The sequence below is a fragment of the Hirundo rustica genome, chromosome 2 (genome assembly GCF_015227805.2).
Source record: "Hirundo rustica isolate bHirRus1 chromosome 2, bHirRus1.pri.v3, whole genome shotgun sequence".
Classification (NCBI taxonomy): domain Eukaryota; kingdom Metazoa; phylum Chordata; class Aves; order Passeriformes; family Hirundinidae; genus Hirundo; species Hirundo rustica.
This window is the reverse complement of record NC_053451.1, coordinates 34434154-34453180: the sequence shown is the minus strand read 5'-3', so window position 1 is coordinate 34453180 and position 19027 is coordinate 34434154. Positions and strand designations below refer to the sequence as shown.

Sequence of the window (19027 nt, the reverse complement as noted above, 5' to 3'; positions counted from 1 at the left end):
CTATCTCTGTAAAAATGATCTGAAAAGTGTTAAAACTTTCTTCCCATGTCTTGGAACAGGGAACCACATGGAGTTTTGGATTTAATATATAAATTAGTCTAGTCACTAGACTGAAAAGCTGTATCACTAATCTTGAAATCTCACTCAGGTGAATATTAAATTGTATATCTTTACCAGTTCACCCAGTATGTTCAATAATAGAAAATTAGAAATATTTTAATTGATTTATCCCTTGGGGAATTGCTGGTGAGTGGTTTTTATGAACTTTCTCACTGTGAACAGACAGGACTTGCAACATACATTCTGAGCAGCCTCCCAGGACCAAAAAGAAGACGTTTGGGTGACATTTTGCTGTTAAACAAAATCTCATTCTAAGACAGAATGACACTAACAGGGAGCAGAAGTTTCAAATTAGCTGCTCATAACACACTGCTGAGCTGCTTTGATATCTTCTCAATGTAGAGGCTAAGATGAATATTGCTCTTTGAACATTTCAATGCATATTAACACATGTCTTCTGTGACAAATTTGGGCACCATCTTCCCCTCCCCTCTTACAATATATGCAGAGGTGTCAAAGAATATATGAATATGTAAATACACGGATAAAAGAACACTCAGTGTGCTGGGCATCTGTACAGCTATAACCAATGTAAAAATGGAATGTTTATTTAGCTGACAGCAAACTTGTAAATGTCAGTATTTAGACAGAATGATACCAATTTTCTGAGTAAGCAGAAAAGGGATTAATAAGATTTTATCACAAGTATTGGTCATAAGTCTGTCATAATCAATGTTTGTTGTTATTTTAATTATGGTATTTGAAACCATACAAATTCAGCAATTCCCAACTCCAATTAAATGAGAAACAGCCTGCTCTCAAGAAAAATAAGGAGATGGGCAACCAACATACTTAATCTAGGAAGATATTTTCATCAAAATCTAAAGCATGATCTATGAGGAAGATGAAAATATCAAATATTGTCCAGGAGTGGAGCAATGGAACAGAATAAATAGTGTGCTTCTGGTTGAAAATGTAACATGTTTAACAAGGCGTTAATTAGAATTTCCAGTTGAAGTTCCATTTAGTTAAAGTATTTAAGTGCATGGGATATGTGCATCTGATATGCATGCATTTCAAATTATTAGAGCAATTTTCATTAGCAGACACTTTTATCAGTATGCTTTGGAGTGCCAGAAAAGGCTTACTCTGATTCCTTCTCTGTGTATCATTTGATGCCAGAATTATCATTAATTTCTTTTTAACCTCTTTGCTTTCACCACATGCTCTCACACAGGTCTGCTTGATCACCTCTCCAGAGTGAAATGCACAGTTTCTTTACAGAAACAGTTTCTATACACAGTTTCTGAACATCAGCAGTGTTAAAATAACTCAAGAATCCTGCTGTATGGCCACTACTGGAACGAGATGCATGAATGGGCAAAGAAAAGCTGTGCAGAGTCAGTCTGTCCTGGTTAGTGGTGTGGGAGGAGCGCTGGCTGTCTTAGCTCAGTGCCAGTGCAGCCCTGTAACAAAGCTGTGCTGCTATACATGGCACAGCCCTCATCTCTGGCTCCGGAACAGAGTTTCCTCCAAAAGGCTGATGGGAATGGGATATTTAATGCGCCAACATTCCTCTGAATACTCTTTTTGAAAACAAAACATCCTTTCTAAGGACTAATAAGGCATTCTGTACCGAAATAGAGGTGTGGCGATAACTAAGGAAATACCAATGTCAGCGCAGTTTGACTCTTTACTGACTTTTTGGAACAATCCGTGTCAGAATGTTAATACAAGATGGAAACAAATGACAAGACTAGAATTAGCCAGCATGTGGAAGGTCTTTATCTCTCCCTATGTAGCATGCATGAAAATCTTAAGCTTTATGACAGCAGGGACTAATTTTAAGTGAACAGGTTACAGCTAAACTAGCAAAGCTGCAGTATTCAGCAGCACTCCACTGAACCTAGTTTAGCGCACACTATAAAATTTGTGCCTACTCCACAAAGCTATTTATACTTCCTCCACATCAAATACCTAAGGACCAATAAAAATATTCCTTTAATCTGTGGGATATTCCTACATCTAAAAAGACATTTGCCACCTGGTAAATCTGAATTTAAAGCCAAAAGTTCATAAAATTATATTAGATTAAAAATTAATTCCCTTGTAAGACTCTGAGACACCACTTGTCCAAAGCCTTAAACTCTGCTTTTCATCATGATGAGTTGCAAGAGAATTGTGGCACACTCTTCTCATTTTGACTGCTACAAAGAGGTTTTCATAATAGGTAACCCTCTCTTAGCTTTGTCTCTCACATTTCTCACTCTGGTAAGAAAATCATCCAAAATTCCCTCCCTGAAAAAATAATCTAAGAAATACAAAACCACGGAGACAAACTAATAGAAAATCCATGTCTTTTTTAGGAAGTTGACCCATTTCTTTCACGTGTTACTTCTGAACCTACTTCCTCTGAATGACATGCTGGGTTATGCTATTGGATCTAAAGAGCCTTGGCATATTAGGAACATCCAGCACCGTGCATATTTATGGTACTCAGCCACCATAAACAGATGGTTTGTGCACACACAATGTCACTTTGTGTTCCAAGATTCACAGAAAGTCTGGTTTCACTGTGGTTAGAAGTGTTGGTCAACAGCTACATTTAGTTCACCATCTTTCAAGAAAGCAAACAACCATTTTCTCTTTCACCTGCAAGTGGAATCTAAGCTTTGTTTAGCCTAAGACACGCAGTTTTAATAATCCATACAGACACCTCTTTTCCCATCTTTTCCATTGCAATCCTGCTCTACATTTGATTTCAGATTCTCAGCTCTGTAAATGAAGTGCAGTAGAAAATTTCTGCAATATAAGCTTGTAATAAGGATATATCACAGACTCAAGACAAATGCTTCAGGCATCAGATTAGATGATTTATAGCAGCTAGGTTTGAGTAAGATCAAGGCTTTAGTCATCCAGTTTGTCAGCTGCACAAAATTGATAACTGGATAAAGTTCAGGTCACAGCTAACCTACTGTCAAACATACTTTTCTTTTGATTTGGTTTGATTTGGTTTTTAAAAAGAAAGTTCACCAGTAAAAAGCTCTGGATTATTCTGCATTACTTCTCATTTCATCAAGTTACTGTCTCAAGTAAAGACAGCAGAGGAGCAACCCCCAGATTTGCCCTCTCCCATCGGAGGAATTAGGCTGAACTACGCAAGTCCTCTACAAATATAAGGTTATATAATGAATTATCTTTTAGAACAGCCAGTCTCTACATGCTGAGCAGAAAGCCAGCCTAATTTAAGAGTGTCTTTGAACAATGCTCTGCAAGCCTGTGAGGATGCATATTCCTCTCCACTCCTAAGAACTGTCAACTAACTTGTAACTGGGTTATCTCAGGACTCATGTGAACAATTCAAAAAAAGAGAAGGCAAAAATAAACAGTCCATCAAATTATTCTGAGGAAATAATTTAGCTGCTTTGTGAATATATTATACTGCTATAAACACACATTTCTTATTTTTAACATGCAATAATCCATCATATAAAATATTATGGCTGCTCAATAATATAAAATACAATAAATCCTGGTTTTATATATGTGACACCTCTTAACTTCCTCCAAATGCCTGCAGGGCATTGTAATATGGAACACTATTGCCAAAGGTGTATCTTACTTTAAATATTTGTTTACCGACCAAATGCTCCATGATAGAGCTTCAAGCTATTCTCTCTTAGAATTAACTTTGAAATGTTAAAATATCTATTTGTAGCTATTTAGAAAGTATTGCAATAACTTGTTTCTTTACATGGCCATAGCCCGTGCACTAAAACCAGACTCACTTAAAAGAAAAAAAGTAGATGTCAAGGACATGAGTTCTCATGTATCTCTAGAAATTGGAATTAGATCAGTTTTGAGTTCTTTGGTACACTGATACTGAAGAACCACAGACAGGCACTTGAATCATGAACTCATTGGGTTATTTAACCAGAATATCAGATGCCTGGCCATACTTACAGTTAGGAAGCAATCTGTTTTAGAAGGTTTGAAAACTCACAGAACAGAAAAAATAAAAATGCCCCATGTACTCACTTATCAGAAACAGTTGCCTTTGCATGAAAATGCTGAGACCGCACTCACAAAGCCTACTTTTTAGCTTGAACAATTCTTTACATGAAAAAAATCAAATAATATTAACAAATAATGAGTTACATCTATAAAGATATAGGAAGGACAAGTTACATAACAGACACCACTCTAGGCCATAGAGAACTTCTGTCTGTCTACTAACATAAACATTAAGCCAGGATGAAATGTATATTTTGCTGCAGCTTGTGGTGGCCCTTTGCATCATACCACCCAACTAATTCCTATAAATGAGACAGCACTGTGTTTTTATGCACAATAGCTTGATGTAACTATAGGTTTTATTTTTGCTGTCTTTTTAATAATAACTTGTGCTGATTTTGCGGCTCTCAAGTGCCACCACAGGTGCACAGATACTGTAAGTTTTCACATACTGCTGTCACATAAAATCATGTGTCTTTAGATACCTGATAGATAATATTATAACACAGAATATTCCTTGACTGGACAGTATAATCCTTGACTTTTCAAATCTGTGAATTTGCTGGTGTCATCTGCTTCAAAACAGAAAAAAACTTCACTCCACCTCTCCAGCTTTTCCCGTGTTAAACAATAAAAGCTGCTCTCTGGATTTAGAAGTAGTTCAGTCTTTGTCTTGCTGTAAATATTGTTGCATCTCCATGAAACACAGTCAACACATAATTAAAAAACCAAGAGGAAAGGAACTTCAACCAGTTGACATTATAATACCCTTTACTCAGCAAACTCTTTTTCCATAGGCAATTTATGGACACATTTTACTTCTTTCTTTTCCTTCCTTCCCACATTTTTTTCACGTTGCTCAGAATCTTTTATACACACAGTGCCTTTCTGTAGACCCTTTTCACACATTCCTCTATTTTTTTAATCAATCTCTTCTCCAATATGCCTACTGACACTTTCTCACCCCGAGTTATCTTTCCAAACAGATACACAGACCTGGAAAGAAAAGTCATCAGTGCTATTAGTAGGATAAACTAAGAAAACTAAGGTTTCCCTCTTGGAGATCAATTACTCATTCAAAAGCTACCTCTTTCCCAGCAGCTAGAGACAAGTGCTGACATTCATAGAACAACTTTAGCATTTGCTCAGCAATCACCTAATTTAAACTACTGAATTACCGAGAAGTAGGGCAAGAAACAGTAAATCCTCAAAACATTTAAAAAATATCTTAGAGTTCCTGAAGTCACCTGGTTGTTTGAAGAGTTGTAAGCATAGGCAAAATTTCTACCTGCTCATAAAAGACTGCAACCATCTCCAAATTACACCAAGGACCAGTGAGTTGTATTCAAAAATTTATTATGGACCTAGTTTTTTTCGCCATTACTTCTTGGAATGGCCTTGTGAAAGCCCCATTAAAACATCTACAGAAGATTTTTAAAATTAGTTATGACCAGAAGTAAGAGAACCTAGAACAAATTTAGCTAACCCCCTTCCAGGCTGTTGCACCACCCCTGGCCTAATGTGGGAACACAACAGAGGAAAAACTTTTCTTTCCCCAGAAAGTATTTTTGCAGAGGTAAAAGCAGTGTTAAAAAATACTTTAGGCTCATCAGGGAAGAACTTTTTATCCCCTTTGTCCCAAAGCATCTGGTACTCTATGGTCATGTGAAATTGTCCTTTGGCCACATTCAGTATGTACGCCTTCTCTAAGTGAACACTGACTCATTTTCAGCATGTTAAAAGGGCTCAGATATTTCCCAAAATAAAGACCCAGTTCTGGCAGCAGGTTGCCAGGAGTGGCACTTTAATTATGACAGCAAAACATCCTACTAAGCTGCTCCTGTATGATCTGTCTTTAGAGTAGTAATTAATTTTAAAAGAGACGTTATTACAGCATCCCAAGAAGTGTTCGAGGCCAGGCTGTATGGGACTTTCAGCACATTGGCCTTGTGGAAAGTGTCCCTGCCCATGGCAGCGGGGTTAGAATTAGGTGATCTTTAATGTCCCTTCCAACCCAAACCATTCTATGATTCTGTGATTCCATTAAAAATGATCAGCAGTTTGTGCTTTCTTAATATGTTTTAGTACCTCTTTTGTCCTACTTAATCTATTTTTACTTTCTCCTTTACTTAATTAAACTGTTTGGGAGAGGGTCTGTCTTTTCATTCTGTGTTCCAATGACACTGCTGCCTTACACAATAGTTCCCAATTTTCACAACAGATAGAAAGATAGTAGGGGAAAAAAATATCAGTAAGAAGGAGTTGATTGTTTGCACTTTGTTAACACTGGTTATGAAAAGTTCCCTAATGGCTTGAAAAATAGATTTTTAATTTTTCTTCTTTTACAAGTTTGACTTTAAATTTCACAAAATAATGTATTTATCTGAATTCTAAATGCAGGTTATGTTCAGAAAAGATATGCCACTCACATTTACTCCAATTCCTGCACTTCACTGCAAACATAATATCTGAAAGCTGCACCATCACTGACATCAGTATATGATATAAAAATTTGTAGTGTGATTATGCCAACAGGGATTCGTCAAGATCAGGGGAAGAGAAGGCAAAGTGAAAGTAAAGTGTTCAAGTATTTCAAGTTACTAGAAAAAGTAGCCTGGCACAGTAGGAGTCAAAATGAAACACAGGAAAGAAAAGCTGAATTAAACATTTAGAGTGACCAAGGTCTGTCTAGGGAATAGAGAGTGAGATTTTAAAGTTTGGAGCCTACAGTGTTCAGTCCTTAGTATATAATTGCACTCTTCAAAATCAATCACTAATAAATGTCAAAGTCACAGACTCACAGACCTATAGAATACAAACTGTTAGAAGTGAGCTGGAAGTGTGCCCTATTGCCCAACTCATTCTCAAACTAGAACTTCAAAGCTGAAGCAGATGTCTCAGGGCCCATATTATTTTAGAAATAATTTTAGGTCCTTATTATTTTAGAAAATTTTCAAAAGGAACTTCGAAAAATTTAAATCCAGAAGTTCTGTGGTGTTTAAGCTTAATGCCAATTAAAGCAAGAAAATCACAGTTCTTTTCACAGCACTTCTAAGCAAAATGTAAGAATCTGGTTATTGGAAACGTAGTATTATGGGTTAAACTGCATATTTCTAAAGGGACAGAGGCCTTCAGAAGTCACTAGAAGAGGCAGAAACCCTTGGATTATAGGATAGACACTAAGCATGAGCTGTATTTTTCTTGCAATTGCAAAGCTTATACATTTAACTGAAAAAAGGTTTATTTGTCAAAAAACGCCCCCTTAATTTTAAAATTCCTATGGCCAAAGTGAGATATAACTCTTCTTAGATAAGTAGAATACATTGCAATTATATGTGTGTTTGTAAAGATCTAAGCCAACTCATTCAATGATAATTAAAATCTCCAATAGCACTAAAGGCTTATGTAGTAAAGTAACTGCATATTCTATCTCTCAACAATATACTGTGCCTTGTAGAAAACGAAATCATAGCAAAAGTATAATTTTATCAATTCTCTGGGTACTCTCTGTTGCAATTAGAACAGATGTTATTTTTATTTATTAGAGTTGGCATAAAGTGCATGCTTGTCTCATAATGAGATGCTGAACATGGAAAGGTCTCTTAATTGTCTAGGCTTTATGGAATTCAACGTCTTGATGTCTGAAATTTCTGCAGGCTCTAACTATGGATTAAACTAAACTCAGCCATTCTTCATTTGCAATTTAATCAGTTACAATGTGTTTTGTAAACAAGTGAAAAAGTACTGCTTTTTTGTTCTTGAGAAGTGAGTGCAAAAGACATTGTAGAAAAACTTCTCCCACAATAAAACCTCACTCCCAGGTGAGTTAATCAGTTTACTCTTAATTGTTTCTTTTTGTTCTCTAAAATCCTCCAAGTTACTGACTAATTCCTATATATCTTTTCAGTACTTTACTGAATAAAGGATCTGAATAAAAATATGCTTTTAACTGGATTCCAACACTGAGATAATTTTTTCAACCAAATATTTTCTTCTTAGAGACATAGACACTTGACATTACAGTAAGCTCTACATTTCTATTGCACAAAGAAATTAAAGAGTACTCTTTTATATGAGGATCCTTGAAACACAACTATACTATAAAGATATCATCTTATCATGATCACTTCTACCCTGGGAAATTTTTTTTCAAACAATACCAAAAATATCCCCTTTGTAGCTGTAAACCTCCTATAAACTTTTTATATAAACAATCAGGAGACTTTGAGTTCACTACAGAAAGAGCATGTATTTCTAATAACATTTAATAGACTGCTTACACAGCCATTGTTTCACAATTTCCTTGTGCTTTTCTGAATGGGTGAAGATTTATACTGTGAAGCAGTATAAATTTTTCTCTTTCTGTGAAGAGAAAAATAATGTTGATCCCTTAACTGGAGAATGAATACATGAAAAAATTAGGTAGGACAGTTGACTGAGGCAGCAATCATCAATTTAAAGGTACTAGCAGTACATATTAAGATAGAACATGCCTTTTTTTTCAGAAAGATTATACCATGGCAATAACTATTTTATCTTAAGCTACAAGTTGAATTATGACTAGTTTCTGAATTTACACTCAGAGCTAAAAGAATTACATCAATCATTCTCAATGATCAGGGATATTGCAACTTTCTAACTTTAATAAATAATAGCATTTTAATGTATTTAATCAGGACGATGTCTCCAGAAGAAGCATGTTTCTTATGGAAAACTACCCTTAGATGCAAATTTTTGAAAATAACTGAAAAGGTTGTAAATTCATACTATGACTTCAGGCTCCTGAATTTTTCTGAATCTGAGTTTCTTGACACTTTACTGCTGTGAAATGATGACTTCATAAAATAATTTCAAAATTTCCTAATAACTTGCAAGATTATAAATATTGCTGATTTTTGAGTCTCTAGCTTCAGACATCCTGGGTAAGTATTTCAGGGCTGGAAGCACTTGTAGCTCTCATGATATTCCACTTAAGTTTACTTTAGAACCTTGGAATCATTAAGGTTGGAAAAGACCTCCAAGATCATCAAGTTCAACCTTCAGCTGAATACCACCCAGCCCACTGAACCATATAGCAAAATCTCATGTCAACTCATTTTTTGAACTCTTCCGGGCATGGTGACAATACCACATCCCTGGGCATCCTGTTCCAGTGCTTATCCATGCTTTCAGTAAATAAAATTTTTCTGATACCCTCTGAACTTCCCCTGGGAACAACTTGAGGGCATTTTCCCTTGTCGTATCACTAATTGCCTGGAAGAAGAGGCCAACCCCCACCTTGACACAACCTGTTTTCCAGCAGTTGTAGACAGCAACTATATGTAGCTAAATAATCACAATATCCCAAATGTTTCAAGTAAAAAAGTTGTAATGGAGGCAAGAGGGCTTTAGCCCCATCTAGTGAAAATCTACATTAAAAAAAAGTAATATAAAGAGATAAACACTATGAGGGGGAAAACAACAGCAACAACCAAAAAACCTCTCAGGAAAGTGAAAAGTCTGATATTGCAAGCTGACCCCATGGGCGTGCCTACAAAAGAAAGGAAATGCTGTCTAGAGATAAGAAATAAATTTCCATTCCATTTAAAATGGCTGACTTCTTTACACCATCTCTCATCCAAGTTACCAATAAATATTTCCGTTTCTGTGAGGCAGGTGTTAAAGGAACCCCATGATGGTCTCTACGGATGTGGTTGCCTCTTGAAGGAAATACGGAGTGTATTCAGCAGTGCAGTGAGGTTAAGGTTTACTCTAGAAACCAGGGTTAGCCGATGGTCAGGACTACATATTGGCTCTAAAGGAGGCAATGGGAATTTAGGTTGACACAAATATTCAGCACTTTAGGCTTTGTTTTCCAAGAAGGCTGGAAGTGTTTTCAGCAGCTGCACAGCTATGCAGGTACCTCTTGGAGCCCTCAGAATCTGCAGGGGTTTGCACAGAAGGGACTGTTAGACTGAATCCATCCTCGCTTCAGGAAACAGTTATAGACGAGTGAACAAAGCTTTACCAAATGTGAGCTAAAAAACCTGACCCAACCACTCCTCTTGTCCCCCTCCTAGTTTTTAAAATTTATGTAATGGAAATGACAACTGACCCAGCACCACAGAGTACAATTATAATTAACAGGAGACTTTTCTGAAAAAATGTCTGTGCTGCCTTGGGGAACAATGTAGGTCACAGCATCAATTAAAAGCAGAACAAACTCTTCACTGCCTCCGTAACACTTATCCCCAAATCATCTTGTTGCTGTAAATTAATGCATTGCTGCATTACATCGCAGAAGTGAAAAAAGGCAAGAATAACTTGTTTGAAAACTCATTTCAAACTCCAGCACTCACTTTACCCTATATAATATAGGCAAGCAAAACGGAATACCGATGTTACCAGTACTTTCCTCAGCTTTGTGGAGCAGAATTACTATCTGTACATTCAGTTTTCTTTTATCTAATCTGAATATTAGTACTAGACCTTTGCAGGAAAGCATGTGAGATTTACTTAACTGATGATCAAAACCAGCAGCTTACCTTTAATGCTGATGGCAAAGGAGATATAAGACTGTTTTAAATCCTCAGATTCAGTTTTGAAGCTATAGTGAACACTCTTCTATGTGGGAAAGTGGAATATAGAAACAAATCACTTCAACTAAATGTGTTTGCAGGGTTACTACAGATATTTTACCTAATTACTAATATTAATTACTTTCTCTAATTCTATATCAAAAATTACTGTCAAGAGAAGCCACCCAAAAGTTAAGAACATTCACTTTTAAAGAATTGTCCACAGGTAATGTCCTTTTTTAAGATCAATAAATTCCTGTTTCTTAACAACAAAGACAATTTTCAGCGGAATTCAAGCCAGAAGAAAGATCTTTGCAATAAAGCCTCTCAAGTGTTGCTGACCTTTATGTTTGTTCATGTGGAAATATTGAGCAATAACTTGGATGCAATTAAGTCTTTGGAAGTTTTATTATTTACTTGAATGGGAGGTGAGGCAAATGCTTCTCAGCTTGTGAGACTGAAAGGGCAACTACATAGCGTCGATAAGCTGGACTGCCTGAGCAGTATCTAACAAGGTTCATGAGAGACCACAAGGGAACATCAAGTGACACAATAAACAAAGTGAAAACAAATTTATAAAGTGCACCTCTATCTCTTCTGCTACTCATAAGTAATACCAAATAATGAAAACGTACTGCAGGCCAAATTAAGACTTCCTGATGCGCATGCAGTACTTTCAGCTCAAAAAAATTCTTCACAGAGAAAAAATTCTATAGGGGTATATAGGCAAGAGCAAAGACTCATTTCTGGAAACTTAGCGGTGGAAAAAGCTAAATAGCTATGTTAGTTAATAAATATGTCCCTCAGTAGAGTACAAAAGAAGTAGATTTGTACATCAGAGAAATTCCTTTTTAATAAAACTAGGTTTTAAGACTCAAATGTTGCATATGTGCTTATTTGAATTTTCAGACTCCAGTAACGGGTACAGGAGCTCAGTTTCCTCTTCCCTGGTGAAATGTTAAGATTATGCAAAGACTTCCAACTTCTGATTAGCCATAACATCTCAATGCCAGTGTTAAGGACTGTAATTCCACTGCTGAAGGGTTTAAGGAAATCCAGAAAGAAAAAGGAATCATCAAGCTTGAAAGGGTTTCCAACTTTAGTGTAAAACAGGAGACAACAGATGCACCCTTTCCTCAACAGTTCTCAACACGATTTCACCAGAGTTTTAGACCTCTCATTATTGAGACACTGAATTTCTTTTAGACATTAAGACCAAGGCAGACTTCGCTGAAGAATTAAGCAAAAACCAATGCTTTTTGGAAGGCTTCACAATTGAGCAATGGACCCTTTCATCCTTGCCTACCTGCACAGGACAGTCACTTTTTTCCAGACAATGGTATAAGGTAAGTAAGGTGGAAATAAGTGAAAATAATTTATTTTAGATGCATGTCAAAGCAGGAAGCTTGAAAAGACATGATATAATGGGTGTACGTATAGGGGGAAAATCAAAACCAAACTCATTTTAAATATACTTTCTCTAGGGGTTGATTAGTGTACCTCTGGATTTCCAGGCTGGGGGTCTCTTTACCTCCAACTGTTTTAGAGTGTTATCAGATGAGAACATATCATTCACTGCTCTGAGAATATGTGTAATGGTGGCACAACAATGGATTCGTTCTATGTCAAACAGAAAGAAAAGGTCTAACAACCCTTCAGCCACTACAATGTTTCTCAAAGTCCTTCGTAAAAGAAAGGAAAATGCTATTACCCTTTTACAGGTAGGGAGCAAAGGGAAAGAGAATGAAGCAAGCTGCCCAAGATGACTTGAAAAAACATATCATATGTCTAGAACTTAATTTTAAAGATCACCCAATCTCCAACCAGTTACACAAAATATGACTGTGCTGTAGATGGCAGACAGACAGCACTGCAAAACATCAAACCCTCTCAAGCAAAACCTGCTGTTTCAATGAAAATTTTGCAACTCCAAGTTAAAAATGAGTGAAGGAAAATTAAATCAGAAGTTCATGATCTAGAAGAATTCAAAATTTATCCTCCACACAGAACTACTGACTGGGGAAGAAGGTGATAAAAAACATTAGTTCTATGAGCTGAATCTCCCTCCACAATACCATCTAACCTCACCTTCTTGTGCAGAAGTTTTTTCTGACTCAGCACTTCAAAGGCACCTCAAAGATGTGGAGTTTAAGGCACAAAGCACCACTGGATCCATTGGGATCTAATATACTGCCATATGTAACACTGACAATAACTGCTTGTCTTAAACACAAGCGTGCACATCTATTTCAGGAAAGTGCCTAATCCTGGAGATATATCAGGACTGAGATCTACTGCTTTCCTTGATGGTTCTCTGTTCTCACTTTTAAAAACACCTGCCCAGCCTTGGTTTACTCTTACTCTGGTACACAATCTGCTCCGCTCTGCTACTTTGAAGAATCCTGTTTTTCCCAGACATGCCACAGAAATATGCTGTCATTAAGTCATGTCTCTCTCTGGGAGAATTTTTCTCCACTCTAGTCTCTCTTCTTTCTTTTGATATTTATTTATTACCTTTATAAATTACAGATGCCAAAACCTGGTACAATACTTTCTTCCACGGTTTCAGGGTTGCACATACCAATAAAACCACCTCCTTACACTTAATTTTTAGTGAAGATTTTACATTCAAGTTAAAAATACAAGCTCCACTGAGCTGTCTGTTCTTTCCTCTGGAACATTCCTAGTATCACTTATATCAGCTGTAGGGGTCCCCATGTGTATGTAAGGCAGCCACGGTTCCTTTCTGGCTGTAACTGGATTGCACTACATGATTACTATGTCCTCCTCTTTTTTCCTACTCTTTCAATCTTTGCATTATTTTCAAATTCTAACATCCAAGAATTCATGCTGTCATCCAAAGGATTTGTGAAAATGTTGAAATATGTTGCCCACACCCAATTCTGAACTGTGGAAGACTGTGGAGAGAGACTATTTAAAAGAGTGACAGGACAGGACAGTGACAGGACAACAGGGAATGACTTCAAACTGAAAGAGAGCAGGCTGAGATTGGATATTAGGAAGAAATTCTTTCCTGTGAGGGAGGTGAGGCACTGACTCAGGTTGCCCAGAGAAGCTGTGGATGCTCCATCCCTGGAAATGTTCAAAGCCAAGTTGGATGGGGCTCTGAGCAACCTGGTCTAGTGGAAGGTGTCCCTGGCCATGGCAGGGAGGCTGGAACTAGATCATCTCTAAGGTCTTCCAACCCAGGCCATTCTATGATTCTATTTTATGATTCTATGATCCCTTAAAATTTCTGTGTAAGGGTCATTTCTCATTGACTAATGTTTTGAGATGTCAATCTTCAAGGAATACTATTTCGATAAAATATACTGTTATTTATTTTTTACCAGGTGAAATAATTAAATGAAATGCCTTACAAAAGCCTAAACAACACCTAAGACCATTCAACAAGCAAATTCACATTCTGGAAAGAAGTTTATCAAGCAATAATTGCTTTTCTTTAAAACTACGTTGACTGTCATTAATTTCTTCCTACCGCTAATTTGTTCTTATGCTTGCTTTTTTACCTAAATTCTCCTTAATCTTTCCAATGCTTTTTTCCAGGGCTGAAATAGAACTAACCTGCTCTGCAGCATTATTAGTAATAATAATAATAATAATAATAATAATAATAATAATAATAATAATAATAATAATAATGATAGCATGACACTCACATTCCAGAATTTTAAAGAATCTCCAGCAGATCTTTTCAGCCTCCTTGTTTTAAGGCTCTTAGGTGAAAGTTACCAAGTAATGATCCTTCTGCTTTACTTATTTTATCACTGGCAGATGTTGTTTAACATGCTTTGAAAGATTCAGTGCTGTTTGTACAGTAGGGACACTGGATCTCCTACCACCATATGGGCTTGCTAGGGAGCAAACAGCACTTCCCTCCTACTGTGTGCCACTCAGTATTGAAGAGATATCAGAAGTTTTGTTCATCTCTGCATGACTAAATGACATGATTAATTAAACAGTGATTGACTGGCATCATTTCTTGGTTTTGGCGTTACAAAAAAGCAGCGCAAATTAGTTAATTCACAAACAAAATAAACCAAGAAATAAGCTTTGTTAAACTTTTCTAGAAATCTTAGGAGGGAGAAATGGAGTGACCAGATATATACTATAAGAGTTCTTGTCCATTATGCTTGCCACTGAATTCATCCTAGGTTGCCACCTTAATCACTACATTTTTTTGGCCCTTACATTAAGGAAAATTACTTAGACATCCTAAACCATTATAAATTGATGTCCAGCTGGCAGAGAGCTGTGCAAGATCACTCAGAATCTTCATCCTTCCTATTTATCCCAGAGTCTTGTTAACACTGGATAACAAAAGGTAGCAATTTGGACATCAACAATATATCACTTTAGACTACTTTTACCAGAAATATCCCATTAGTGTGCATTATCTTCATATCTTAGTCTGCCTTCTTTTCCTCCTGAGACTGCAAAGGACCCAGCTGGCAAACAGCCAGAATATCAAGTTTCTCACACATCTATTATCATAATGGCAGAAGGTCATACACTGAAAACTGAGCACACAAATGCAACATAAACTAAACTGTGTATTCTGGTGCAAGAGCATCACTTGCACTTTTGTTTGATTTGGAGGGGCTTTTTGTACTGCTGGTTTCAATGACAATGCCTCTCTTGGGAAAGTTCTTTGATTTAAAAACAAACAAACAAACCCCCAAAACAAACCACATAAAGCCAAATCAAACTTCATCAATGCTTTTTTCTGTGAGGCTCTCTGTGTCCATAAACATGCTTAGTCTTCCTGTCCTATATTCCGGTTTGGTCCCGCTTGTTACATCTCAGGGACTCATTGTGCCTCTGCCAGACCAACAGGCAATAAAAAGAAATTTCAAGAAGACAAAGATGAAATTTTCCTTACTGCTTGAAATACCAAAGTCGAGACATTTACACCTAAGTTATTTGACCATAAAGATGTCTAGACAATGGAGAGACAAAATCATTTCCAGGGCATGATTCCCCTTCCATCTAAAGAAGCCATCCAAATCAGGTTGGAAGAACTGTGATCAGGACAGGTCTCTCCTTTGACTACCATGGCAATATCCTGCCATATCCTCAAATGTCAAAAGTCAACTCAAGCCACATTGTCGTCCTAATAGCTCAAACCGTTTTCAGTTTCATCAGTGTGTAACTGAGGCTTCTTACACGCCACAGCATCTTGGAAATAACTGAAACATTTGCGCAAATATATATATATATAACTTGAAATGAGCCCATTTGGGTGCAGGGAAGCATTGGTGGAGAAAAACTGGCAAAACGATGAAGCAGTAATTCAGAAACTATTTGCTTTCCTCACTTACTTCTCACAGCCAACTTCACTACTCTCACCTGTGTATTAGTCCATTCCATTTCAGGAAAAGGTCCCAGCTGAAGGCCTCTACCTGTGGGATTTTCTTCCTCTTGGCCTTTCTGGAAGTACATAGAGACATCTACTCAGGACACGTTCCAAACTCAGATTTTTCATTGTCTTTGCATATGGTGCTTAGTTGTGTGGGTTTGCTTCCCAGGTTGATTTTTTGGGTGAGTGGGCTCATTTATTCCCTTGAAGCTGTAAATTGGTTAATACACGCTGAATTGCCCAAAGGCTTTAAAAAAAGTAATTATTTGGCATTATATTATATAGTGTTAAAAACATGAGTGTATAATTTTGATTATTAATATCTATGGACTAGTTATTTATCACTGAAGGAAGAAGCAAGTTATGTATATTTTACAATAATTAACACTGTACTACTGTATTTAGGTTTATTTTTAGTATGCAACATCTACCAATCTCAAGTAACTATTAGCAAATGAAGCAAGAAGGCTGTAAGAAATAAATAAACATTCTCTTGACAGTCCACCTCTATCTAGCTAAAATTAGAAACAACCCTGTTGCTTCTAAATTTTAAAACCCACTCTAATTATCACTCTGAATTTATGAAGTTTAACAGTAGGAGGTTATATATTTGCTTTTAATGAATGTCAGGTTTCCATTTTTTTCTGAAACAGAAAATCTATAATGAATTCGGTCTCCCACATAGGCATGAGTCAATGCTATTGTAGAAAACACGAGTTCTTAACCAACAACAACAGTATGGAAGAGCCCTGCCCGTAAGGAGAAACATAAGGCAAGGTTCTCGGGTTTTGTTGATAGCAAAACTACCATATCTGTAGCTATGCATCCTACAGCATTTTTACACCATATTTAATACACAAGGGACTAAAAAGCATTTTTACAAAATTCACTATCATGCTTATGTAATGCTGATCATCACCTTTTACTGGGTTACTTTAGAAACTTTTTTTTTCTATTTTAATAAAGAATGCAATTTTTTAAAATAATAAAAATGATAGATCATTTTAGGTGTGAAAGGAAATAAAGATTGCCTACTTCCACGACTCCCTGCCATGGTCAGGGACACCTTCCACTAGACCAGGTTCCTCAAAGGCCCCTCCAACCTGGACCTGAACAGTTTCAGGAACGGGGCATCCACAGCTTCCCTGGGCAACCTGTGCCCATGCGTCACCACTCTCACAGGAAAGAATTTCTTCCTAATATCCAATCTAAACCTGCCCTCAGACACTATGAAGACATTCCCCCTTGTTCTGTCACTACATGCACTTGTAAAATGTCCTTCTCCAGCCTTCTTGTAAACCCCTTTTGGGTATAAACCCACTATTTTTTTACATAAAAAGTAACAATTTTTCACTCTCACTTGCAAGATTAAGTCTTTTTTAACATCAAGCATAAAACACATCAAGTATAAAACCGCTAGGCCAAGTCATTCAGGGAAGTCTCAAAACTCTGTTGGTATTAAGAATGGCCAATAATAGTCAAAAAGCTCAGGGTGAAATACTTCCAGTATACAGTCTAAGGAAAAGGGACTTCTGGCTCTGCTTAAAAAGATTAATGCTGTCATACAACAATATTTTTAAGAATTGAGGCTTATATTGATGCTGTCGATCTGCAGGCATTTAGCTGTGTCAGCTAGGAGCAGAGTTCTTTGAGACATGGGAAAATACTCAGAATGTCTTCAGGCTGAAATTCCCTGAGACACCCTGGAAGGTGCATTCCCACTTCAGTGAAGTGGAATGAATGGAAGTCTGAATATTCAGTTGAGCTTACACTGAGAGGACTTTTACATTAAAAAACCTAGAGTAACTTCTTTAACAGTGTAGTGGGTGGCTATGGATTCCTTATCAGCACCAAGCCCACCAGGAACAACCACAAGGCATTGTATGGACAAGTCCACTGGACCTGATGCACTTCGACCAGAGCAAGCTCCTGTGTACATGTATTTGGTTCTAGAGACATTTGAGAAGAAATATGTAGTACAGATAGAAGAAATGCACACCAAGCAGTAAGCACATCCCTGACAGAGGAAATATCAAAATCAAAAATACAGAGAAAGGAACATCTCTGCTGAGATCATTAGCTAAGGAGGATCCAAGAGTGAGGTTCTGCTGCAAAATTGCCTTCATTCAAGAGATGAAGAATTGCTGCATACAAGGACAAAGGTTATGACTGTTGTGCTGTAATCATTGATGATGGGACACCAGCAGAACTGTATCATTTTGGGGCACTTTGTTTTGAGATAAATACTGAAAAAGGCAAAGAAAATCTACAGAAGAGGAACCTCACAACCCAGGGAAGACTGAAAGCAGGATATTACACAGGGATAGTGATCAGTTGTTTCCAGCTGAGAGAGAAACCAGGGAAATCACTCCAAATTTGCTGCTATGAAAAAACCTTTAACTGCTAGGGTGCTGAAACATTGAAAGTCTCCAGTCCTTTCCACATCCTGCAGGCTTTGGCTCCATGTGAGGTTTATTCCCTAGTAATTCCAGCAATTTTAATTTGGAATCAGATGATTACTAACCAGCTAAAACCAAAAGGCATATTCCCCTGTGCTAAGTTAAAATAAAATAAATCCATACTTCCTTCCAAAGTAAGATTTTACAATGCCACTAGCAGATGTAGTGGTTGTAGAAATGCAGTCCTCTTCATAAAATATATTTTGAATAAACTCTACTCAAATGCAAGTAAGGTAGCATTTAAAACAGCATTCTTCCTAAGCATCAAAATGCGCACTACAAATGTGGCAACTCTAAAGGTGAGATTGAGTTTCCCAAATAGAGCTGTCTCATGTCATCAGACGCATCAAGGTATCATTTTGTCTCCAGCTGCGTCTTCAAAAGGGAATGGGTTTCCATCTGCCATTTCTGACAGCCATATGCACACCTCAGGTCTTACAGGACATCTGAAACAGCACTTACAGGACATCTAAAATAGCACTGTATGCCTATCTTAGACAACTGACTCTCACCCCAAAAAGTCTTTTTCTATTTTAAGGAAATCTTTTCTAAAAGAC

At 37.0% G+C, this 19027-nt stretch overlaps 1 protein-coding gene across 21 annotated transcripts in view; it reads right to left on the bottom strand.

Annotated features, from left to right (window-relative positions):
- The window catches only part of DLG2 (discs large MAGUK scaffold protein 2), a 984477-nt gene that overhangs the window by 583943 nt on the left and 381507 nt on the right, over positions 1-19027 (bottom strand). For 17 of the 21 annotated variants that reach the window (XM_040055800.2, XM_040055802.2, XM_040055798.1 and 14 more), the window contains one exon: positions 16002-16082. The exons of the other annotated variants lie outside the window; for them this stretch is intronic. In XM_040055800.2, coding sequence (XP_039911734.1) covers positions 16002-16082 — 81 coding nt within the window. The remainder of the gene's footprint in view (positions 1-16001; positions 16083-19027) is intronic. 21 annotated transcript variants of the gene reach the window in all.